The 10,696-nt window shown below is 46.8% G+C and overlaps 1 protein-coding gene across 2 annotated transcripts in view; it reads right to left on the bottom strand.

Annotated features, from left to right (window-relative positions):
• Positions 1–10,696, bottom strand: part of TRIM46 (tripartite motif containing 46) — a 33,928-nt gene that overhangs the window by 7,463 nt on the left and 15,769 nt on the right. For both annotated transcript variants that reach the window (XM_015419140.1, XM_015419139.1), the window contains exons 7-8: positions 8,213–8,512; positions 5,248–5,545 (exon numbers count right to left, since the gene is read on the bottom strand). In XM_015419140.1, the coding sequence (XP_015274626.1) occupies positions 5,248–5,545; positions 8,213–8,512 (598 nt within the window). The remainder of the gene's footprint in view (positions 1–5,247; positions 5,546–8,212; positions 8,513–10,696) is intronic.

The raw sequence follows: 10,696 nt of genomic DNA, 5'->3' as shown, positions 1-10,696 counted from the left end.
CAAAAAGGCACGAACCGGGAAGATCCCTTTGCTTTTAAATACTGCAATCTGTCTCATTATTAGTGATGGAATCCTCTCACTTGCAAATGTGAGCAGGACTCTCTGCACTTGGCCTGGTTGGCTAATGATTTCTAGCTCTGTCAGGTCTAGCCTGAAGGTCCTCTTCCCTAATAACGAGCTCAAGTGTCTTAGGACCTTAGGTTTTGTGTTCCATAAAGGTATCCAGCCTCTGTATCTGCAGATTGTCAAACCTATTTTTTTTGGTTGAAAAACCAGCTGGAACTTAGAGCTTCCATCATCCCTTTTGCATGGAGAAGAGACTGAAGGTAATTCTTTACTCCCAGGCATTGTTTGCACATTAGCAAGATTGTGTTGTAAACCTCTAGTTGTCCCACTCATCATCTCAAGTTTTCCAAGTTTCTCATTAATTTCATTTAAGCGCCTCAGAATACATTTAACTGTTGTAGCAGTCAGTTCTATTAAATTATCCAGGTGCCTTTCACAATCACAGCAGCTTCCTTTGTCTCTTAAAGGGGCAGTATCTGCTTCTGTTAAAAACTCTTCACTTTCTGTCCGCTCGCTCCTGGTTTTATCAGCTAAAATTGCATATTTATTTGCAACAGGAATGTTATAAGCGATCCCTTCAGCAAAAAAGTCATCTATCTTCGTTTGTTTATGTGCTGGAGGGGAGAAAATTCCATCCCCCTCAGTATCTCTTGGGCGTTTTCCAGCACCCATTAGGCTTCGGTTACAAAGACAATTTTCAAGAGCCTAAGCTGATAAGAAAAAGTAAATGCTGAGCAAAAAGAGCAAGTCCAGTATTAACAATACGATATATCTTGTAAATCCAACAGGGAGGCAATTCAGAAGAAGAATAAAACAAAAAGAAAGGAGGCACAAAAAAAAACGCTCACCAGCCGTCGGCCATCTTTCCCCCTCCAATATCTTGATCCTTAAGCTTCTGTTTATGAGCACACATCCGCTCCTCAACGGCCTCCAGGCACCAGTTCAGGGTTTCTACAACCTCCCTGGGATCAGATGGAAGTGTGAGAGACAGCTGAGCATCATTTGCGTATCGGTGACAACCCTGTCCAGATCTCCGGATGACCTCGCCCAGCGGTAGATGTTGAAGAGCACAGGGGACAAGATGGAACCTTGCGGGACAATGTAAGCCAGAGGCCAAGGGGCTGAACAGCAGGTCCCCAGCACCACCTTCTGAAAAGTGCAGAAAAGGGCAACTCGAATGATAAAGGGGTTGGAACACTTTCCCTATGAGGAAAGGTTAAGGCGCTTAGGGCTCTTTAGCTTGGAGAAAAGACGACTGAGGGGAAACATGATTGAGGTTTACAAGATTATGCATGGGAAAGAGCAGGTAGAGAAAGAGGTATTTTTCTCCCTTTCTCACAATACAAGAACTCGTGGGCACTCCATGAAACTGCAGAGCGGTCGGGTTAGAACGGATAAAAGGAAGTCCTTCTTCACCCAAAGAGTGATTGACACTTGGAATTCACTGCCACGGGAAGTGGTGGCGGCTACAAGCATGGACGGCTTCAAAAGGGAATTAGATAAGCATATGGAGCAGAGGTCCATCAGTGGCTATTAGCCACAAGGTATAGATAGGGAGGGACTCTGGGGCAAGTGATGCTCTGTCATCTTGGTGCTTGGGGGGGTCAACAGTGGGAGGGCTTCCAATGTCCTGACCCCACTGGTGGACCTCCTGATGGCACTGGTATTTCTGGCCACTGTGTGATACAGAGTGTTGGACTGGATGGGCCTTTGGCCTGATCCAACATTGGTGTCTCTTATGTTCTTATGTTTAAACCTCAGGTAGGACCGGAACCACTGCAGAATGAAACCTACCCTCCAGTTGTAGGCCCATAGCTACAGTGGGGCTTTTGGGGGCTCTGCCCCCTTTCTTAAAGGCATAGCCCCACAAGAATTTCTCCTGTAAATGCTCTTTTCAACTGTTTTAGAATATTTTTTTAAAAGGTGTGTGCTCCTTTAAGCGGAGTTGGGTGCTACGGTTGACTAATTCCTGCACTGAGCAAGGGGGTTGGAGTAGGTGACCTCTAGGATCCCTTCTAACTCTGTGTCAAGAAACTGGTCTCCTATAAGAGAGTTTTTCTGCCTAAGTGTTGGCTTTCTTGACTATAGAAGTCATCACCCCCCCCCACCTGCCGGCTTGTTATCAGAACTGTTGCTTAGGCTGGAAGAAGCGATTAACTTGCAGCAGCTGAGAACTGTCATCTGAAGTGGTTAACATCCTGCAATTTAGTGCTCTATCCTGGTAACAGCTTTCTGTTGGCTAAATGGTTAATAGGTTAAGTGTGATTGCTAGCGTAAGAACGCCTATGTAGAATAGGTAGCTTGAGAGACGAGTGTCTGAGTCACAATCCTCAGAATTCTGCCTTTTCTTTCTGCACTGAGAACTTCAGCCCCACCAGAAAAAAAAACCTGCCCCACAAGCCACAAAATCCTGGCTTACGGGCCTGCTCAGTTGTGGCCCAGAAAGGCAATTCAGAAGGACACCATCACTGATGTTATTTAAAGCCGCGGAGAGATCGAGGAGAATCGACAGAGTCCTATCCCTCTGTCTGTCTCCTGACGCAGGTCATCCATCAGGAGGACCAAAGCTGTTTCAGTCCCGTAAGGTAAAAGTTTCCCTTGCTTGAAAGCCAGTCGAATCCGACTCTAGGGTTGCGGTGCTCATCTCTGTTTCCAAGTCGAAGAGCCAGCGCTGTCCGAAGACGTTTCCGTGGTCATAACCAGGCCTAAACCTGGCTTAGAAAGGATCTAAACAATTTGCCTCATCCAGGGAAGTTAGGAGTTGTCTAGCTATCACCTGTTCAATCGCCTTGCTCATGAATGGAAAATTTGAGGTTGGTCGATAATTATGGAGCTCTGAAGAGAGCTGAAATTAAACTCACTTTGGGTTGATTTTGACGGATGCGAAGGTTACTTTGTGGATTGTGTTGGGGTATCTTGTTTACTCCTTGTCTATTCTTGGATTTTACAGTCCTGTCTTCACCTCATATCCTGCTGATTGACTGTAATGCATTTTTGTTTTTCTTTGCTGTTCTGTTGCATTTCTCTCAATAATAATAATAATTTTAAAAAGTCTGGGGCAACGGCTCCCTCTCTTAAGGAAGTATTAACTACTTCTCAGACGCAGTCAGCCAGCCCCCACAGCAGATTTAAGTAGCCAGGAAGGGCAAAGGTTATACATGCAGGTGGTAGGCCTCAAGCTTCCAAGGAAGTAGCACCTTGAAGCATTTTTGGTGCCCCCGCTCCTGTCAGCTATGCTGCCAGGAAGGTTGGGGAGGTTGGTCAGTGTCTGGTTAATTGCTATTGCTTTCCTTTCAGGTTAATTGCTACTGCATTCTTTTCTGTACTGTCTCTGCTGTGTGCCGAAACGCTTATCTATACAGATGTGCAGGAGGGTGTTGTAGTGTCTGGGATTGCCCTAGGTGCCGTGGGAGAGTGTTCGTTCTCAGCTTCAGCTACCTAACGGTCTCTCAGCCTTATCCCGCACGCGGGAGGGTGCCTAATTGGCCAGTGCTGGGTGTGTGTGTGTGCATACGAATACCCTATATCCTATTATGCCCAAGGGGCCACCGGCATTCTTAACAGTGCCTATGTTACTGCATCTATAGCTCTGCAATAAAAGTATTACCGTTCCTGAATGCGTGTACTTCGTTGTTGGCTGTGGGTTCTGACAGCTCCCCAGCCAGCGGGCATGCCTTTTATTGGCTCGTGGGGGTCTTGGACCCTTAGGCTCTGAATTTCTCTGTCATGCACTTGTTGGAAGGAACTTCCCCGCCATTGCCTTGCCTGGGGACCACCTGTTCCCATATAAGCATGCCTGACAATTAAGATCAGCATTTGAGGCCCGTCTACGTGTGTCCCCGCACTTTCAAGAGCATGGGAGGCAGCAACCAAAGACTGATACTTCTTGCTCATATCGTCCCAACTGCAGAACACCACTCCCTATCAGTAGTTCATCTCGCACCTCACTTCTTATGTTTTCAGCATGGAATGAAGACTTATTTGCCCAGGTTTTCGATTGAGTTATATGGTGGTGCTGTTTTCTAATCTCACTCCTTTTATCATCGCTGTTGGCTGTGAGCTGCTGGGAGCATTTCTATTGGAGTTTTCATAAACAAATCCTCAGAAACTTTTGTTTAGTTTGCGCCACAGACACCTCTCTTTTGAGAAGGCCAGGCCATTTCGAGCCATTTTTTTAACCTATTTTAAACCCATCGTCTTTCCATTTTTCCTCCAGGTACAATTCAAGGTGTTAGTTTAAGAAGGACCTGCCTTGGGAGGGATCCTACACACACTGTGTTCAATTGCTGTCCAAAGTTCGACAGGCATTTACAAGCAGGGTCTTTGCAATAGTGGTGCTAGGATTATCAGGCCCACTCATTTGGTTCTGTCCCTTTCAAGTTTTAGAGGGTCTCAAAAATCCAGTTCTCTTTAAACAAGAATTCTGTTGAAAGAACCGGAAATACTACTTTTGGGACTTAAAATGGAAGAAGTCAATATGGCAAAAAGGACACTGATGTGGTATATGATCACGACTGCCAGAATGACATATGCTCAATGTTGGAAACAAGATAAGGTCCCTGAAATTGGGGAATGGATTAAAAAATTACTTTTCATGGTTGAAATGGATCAAATGACAAGGAAACTTAATAATTTGGAAGCGGAATAATTTTTTGCAGACTGGAAAGACTTTAAAGACAATTTGGAGAAATACTGGGATGTAAAGGACAATTTACTTTGCTTTGAGAATTATTGAAAATTAAAGGATAGTAGAAAATAGATAAATGTATAAGAACAACAGTTGAAGGATAAGTTACCTGTGGGTGTGAATAAAAAGATAGGGAGGCATGAAGAAAATTTAAGAAATGGGCTGGAGGTTGGAGCACTGTGGGAAGCCGAGAAGGGGGGGGAAGGGAGGAGGGAAGGATATATAATTGTATAAGTTTTGATATATGTTTGAACGGTTTTTTTTTTTCATTATATCCTAATAAATTGTTTTTTGGGAGAAAAATAAACAAGAATTCTGTTTGCAGTGTTGGTCCTTGGTACTTTTTGGCTTTGAGTTATCTGATGTTAAATTAGGATATACACACTCGGTAAGGTTTTGTTGATAAATCTGCCAATTCCCCGCCTCGGAGTAGATCCACCCCAGACCATCTCGACACCAAGCAGCAGAGGCAAGGAACAGGGGCACTGGCTCACCTGGGGCTCACCACGTCTTGGGGTACCTGGAACCACTCCTGCAGCTTGCTCTCGAGCCCCACTCCCACCTTGACCAGGTACGAGCTGGGGTCCACACAGCAGGCCCAGTAGCTACGCCCCTGGGTGACAGCCACGTCTCCAATCACCAGGTCGATGGACAGATGGCAGCTGGTCATGAGCCGCTCGGCGGCAAAGAGCATAGGCAGCCCCGGGACACTGCGGACGGCCCGCTGGTCCTTGCTGATAGCCAAGCGCTCACGGTTGAAACCCCACCGATTGTCCAGGAAGAAATTCAGCACTGAAGGGAGAGAGGACATTAAAACTGGCATCAAGAACATTCGGCTTCAAGACTAGAGATGTGAAGGCCCGGGGGAAAAAAAAACGGAAAAATTCGGGGGGGGGGGGGGACGGGTTTTTTCGTTTTTTTTTCTGAAGCTTGAAGCCTTTTTTGGGTTTTTTTTTGAAAAATTGGAAAAATTGAAAAAAGAAAAGGAAAGGAAAAAATTGATTATGGAATGTTTTATTTTAACATGATGAATAAAATATTTTAAGACAAGGTGTTCAAATATTTTTCCAAATCATTTCTAATATATATATATGGTATCAGATTGATCTAATTTCTGTGCACTGAGGACAAGCAAGTCCTAGGTTACAAGCTGAACTCTCCAATGCAAGAACAAGAAGAATTTCTTCCTTTAGGAGGTGCTATTGTCAGATGAAAAGAAAAAGGTTTCAGTTTTGTTTTTGCATGTGGGTGGGTATTCTGTTTGTAATAATTGTTTGGATACACTATATTTTTAATATGCTAGTTGTGATAATTTCATGCCAAGTAAAAATGTCCATAGTCATATTTTATGTTCCTAAAGTAACAGAATGACTTTCAATCTAGAAAAGACAAAAAAAATGCTAATGTAGCATTTTTTTCAATTCTTCCGAAAATTTCCATTTTTTCTGAAAAAACCCGGGGTTTTTTCCAAGCTTCAAAATTTCCAAAAATTTTACATCTCTATTCAAGACAGACTGAAGTCTAGACTAGAAGGACTGAAGGTCTAGATTGGCCTCAGTGGATCTCCCTGTGACTTTTTAAGCTAACAGAAAGTCAAGTGTGGAGGAGAGAAAGTTTAACTTTTCCCCTTCGGTCCAATGGTGGCGGAAAGCGCCGTCAAGTCACAGCCAACATATGGCAACCTACAGGGGCAGGAGAGGCCAAACTTGCTCAACGTAAGAGCCCCCGAGAATAAACGTCAGGTGTTTGAGAGCCGCAAGGCATGAACAGATATGACACGTTTTTACTGGGAAATACGCAAATCTGCTTTTTATTAACATTAACCGAGACTGCCAAAAACAATATCAAAAGCGGTAAAAGCAGATATTGATAATTGTATTTATTCATCCAATGATATTTGTTTGCTAATGATATTTCTCTTCCCCAGCCGCCCTGCCGGAAGCCGCACAATAGGTGTGAAAGAGCCGCAGGTGGCTCCAGAGCCATAGTTTGGCCACCCCGCTATAGGGGTTTCGAGGCAGGACATGAACGGAGGGGGTTTGCTGTTGCCTGCCTTTGCGTAGCAACGCTGGGCTTCCTTGGCGGCCTCCCATCCAAGTTCTAGCCATGGCTGACCCTGCTTAGCTTTTTGAGATCTGATAAGAGTGGGCTAGGCTGGGCTGTCCAGTCAAGTAGGTGATATTTCAGGGCTTTTTTTGTAGAAAAAGCCCAGCAGAAAGTCATTAGCATAATAGGCCACACCCAACAGCAGAAACCCAGTAGCATATTAGGCCACACCCCTGACATCACAGATCATTAGCATATTAGGCCACACACCCCATGTTACCACACCCACCTTTTGCTTCTTATTCTGTTTACTTTGTTGTCAAAACCCTGGGCTTTTTTTGTAGCAGGAACTTCTTTGTATGTTAGGCCACACACCCCTAATTGTAGCCAATCCGAATGAGTTTCTGCTGTTGGGTGTGGCCTATTATGCTAATGATTTTTTCCTGCTGGGCGTGGCCATCTCGGGAGCGAGCTGGAATGCCGTTCCTGCGCGTTCCTGCCCAAAAATAGCCCTGGTATTAATCAAAATACCCCCCTGCTTTCCCCAGTGCTGTTATTAGACTCAAGGAGGGGGAGAAAGTTACCCATCTTTTTTTTATGTGCCTGATGGATTGAGTGGTAAAGGGTTACGCTACCTCCCACCCACATGGGGGCGCTGCAGAATAATTCAGCTTTCAACTTTTCCAGGGCCCCGGTCACACGGAGCATTAGCCACGCTAGAGGGACGGAAGATAGGCGGAGTTTCCGGGCGCAATCTCACCGGCACATCTGGGAAGCGTCGGGCTTCCGTGGCGCCACCGAGGCTTCCCGCCGAAGACGCGCAGTAAAAAACTAGTACCTCGGAGGTACTAGTTTCCTGAAACCGCGGGGCAAGGGCGGGCGTCTGATCGCGTTTCCGGAGGTAGTTCCGGTGCCCGCCCATGTCCCCTCGGAAATTTTTTTTTTTCAAAGTCTCCACGGATGCCCACACGCACCCAAGGGAGCATGAGCACAATTGCGTTTTTTTAAAAAACAACCAACCCGTTTGCCCTGCACCTCGCTTCTTTGCTGCGCCGCAGGACTGTGGAGTGATCGGCACCTCCCCCCTACCACGGGACCTCGATAGGTAGGTTTGCTCGAGCAACCGCACAGTTTTTAGCCCCGGGGCTAACAGCCACGTTCCCCCACCCCGGAGTTTCCTGCCCGTGTGACCGGGACCCAGGAAGACCTGATTATAGATCTTTGAAAATTTTGTCTGTTCAGACCTGCAGATAGCCCTCCAATATCAAGCACTGTATGTATTAATTTGGAAAAAAATATCTTCCATTTATTGTCTTTGAGGAGCTCTAAAACACCTTCCTAGTTTCACTGGAGAAACCTTGCCAGCAACGTTGCCACTTTTCACACACACTTTTTATATCGTTGCATTCTTACCTGGTGCCGGTGGCGTGTGCAGGTAGATGTCCTCGCTGTAGTCCCCAAACCCGGCCTTATTGCAGCCCCTCACACGCAGCACATAGATGCAGTCAGTGTCCAGGTACTCAACAACAGCGCTGGTGCCACGCACCTCCTCCCGTCGCTGCCACAGCTTGAGGGCCTTGCCCTTGGGCTCGGCCCGCCGGAACTCCACCGTGTAGTGCCAAGCAGGCGGGGAATGCTGCGGCAGGCGCCAGCACAGGAAGATCTGGTCATAGGCGTAGGTGCGCTGCGTGTCGATCACAGGGGCCTCGGGTGCTGTGGTAGGGGTAGGAGAAAGAGGGGAGAAAGGGGGGGAGACGCATGGTAGTCAGACAGCAGTTGCGGGCATGCTCTAGGCATTCGGGACTGACCGACAAACAACCAGCTACAGGCTAAGGGTTTCCAAAAGGCAAAAAAAAGAAAATGGCGCATGGCCACTGGAAAGAGCGGCAGGAAGAAGGGAGGACGGACTTGGGAGGAAGAGAGCGAGCTGCTGAGAGACTTCAGGGAGCAGAGAGAGGCTGAGTGCGAGTGGGGGAACGGGGTGGGAGGGGAAGAGGGACGGACGGAGAGAGAGAGAGAGAGAGCAGGCGGCCATGGGGGTGGAGAGAGAGCAGGATGAAGGAAGGATAACGGTGGGTCCGGTGCGTGGGGAAGACAATGGTTGAAAGGGAAGAGGAACGGAAAAGCGGGAGAGCCATCGAACGGCCAAACTGGAAAGTGGTTCAAGATCATACGGGACTGCCTATCCGAGAGGAACGTTCAGCACACATTAAAATTTTATTGTCCCTCCACACACACCCCGCTTATTTTTTACACCTTAGCTTCACAACCGAGCAGCAAGAACGTAATCCTCACAACGGTACCAAGCCTGTCAGGTGGAAACTGTGCCTGTCCCACTTCCTCCTAACGTTTCTACCTCACGGGGTGTTCCTGAGGATAAAATAGGGGAGGAGAAACGGTGGGAGCTGCTCTGAACTCCATGGATGTGGGGCTTGACAGAAATGCAGCCAACAGATAAAACGATATCCCTCCATCATGCCTGGATCCAGCCCCAGCCAAGAACGCTCTCCTCTTCCGAGCGACCAACTGCCAGCAGGGAGGCTGGAAACACGCCGTCAGGCACCTCGCTATCACACCCAGCTTGAGAATCCCCTCCCAGAACACTTTCTGTTATTATACATTAACTGATAACCTGTAATTTTTGGGAATTGCTCTAAACTACTTTGGGAGTTCTGGCTCAAAAGTGAGGAGGAGAAAGACACCCAACAGAAAAGCTCATATTAAAATGGTCAAAAGAAGACGAAGAAGAGAAGAGATGGGATTTATACCCCGCCCTTCACTTGGAGTCTCAGAGCGACTGACAAACTCCTTTCCCTTCCCCCTCCCCACAATGGACACCCTGTGAGGTGGGTGGGGCTGAGAGAGCTCTGACAGAAACTGCTCTTTTTCAAGGACAGCCCTGCCAGAGCTTGTGACTGACCCAAGGTCACATCAGCAGGTGCAAGTGGAGGAGTGGGGAATCAAACCTGGTTCTCCCAGATTAGAGTCCGCACACTTAACCACTACACCAAACTGGCTCTCAAAGTTGGCTTTGATAGGTATCTTCTCTTTTCTTTTTTTAATGGCTGCCGTTAGCCTTAGTCTCTTTCTCTCCTTTCTACCATCTGGACTCTGCTCTGAGCAGCCTTGATGGAGTGACACACATTCGGACCTACAAAATCGCTGTTACCAGAATAAGTTGTGGAGGTGATATGGCTATACCTATGGCCCATCACGAATACCAGGAGTCCAATTATAAGTATACAAGGAAACAACATCTGGTTAAATTATATGTGTACTAAAACTCTGTAACAGGTCTTTGAATGTGTGTCTAGAATATATAGATAATAGTGACCACCGAGGAAGGCCCTTAGGGGCCAAAACGCGTTTGGTCTTCAGTTGTAAAGTATTTACCCATCAGATGTATGTACAGTGGATAAGCTTTTATAGTCTGATCTTAGACAAAGCAATTTTTAATCAGGAAAGTTTTAACATGTGTACACCTAAATAAATATTCGTACTTTTATATATATATGGTTTAGCTTAGCCCTTTTTGGTTCGTAGTGAAGAACAAAGACCCATGTACACTGCTCTGAGCTCCTTGGAAGAATGGCCGAACGGGTTCATGGGATATCAGGGTAGCAACTGCGAGTCTCAAAGGCAGGGAGGAATGGAGAAAGGGAGCAGCAGTAAAATGCGGCAGGCCTCCACAACTCTTTACACGACACCCCCCCTTTTGGTTTACCAAGATACAGTCCACCTCCCATAACTGTGAGCACTAGAAAACTCGCTTTTGTTAAAAGTATAAAAACAGCACTGTGTGAGGTACCATCACTGTCTCCCAGAGGTCATTTCGGGGGGGGATCGCGGGGGATCGCAGTTCCCCCGGGTGAGGTACGGGGGGGGGCACATGACGAA

Source organism: Gekko japonicus, unplaced genomic scaffold (genome assembly GCF_001447785.1).
Source record: "Gekko japonicus isolate JY-2015 unplaced genomic scaffold, Gekko_japonicus_V1.1 scaffold25, whole genome shotgun sequence".
Taxonomy (NCBI): domain Eukaryota; kingdom Metazoa; phylum Chordata; class Lepidosauria; order Squamata; family Gekkonidae; genus Gekko; species Gekko japonicus.
The sequence above is the reverse complement of the archived record's forward strand: the minus strand, read 5'-3'. Positions and strand labels throughout refer to the sequence as shown.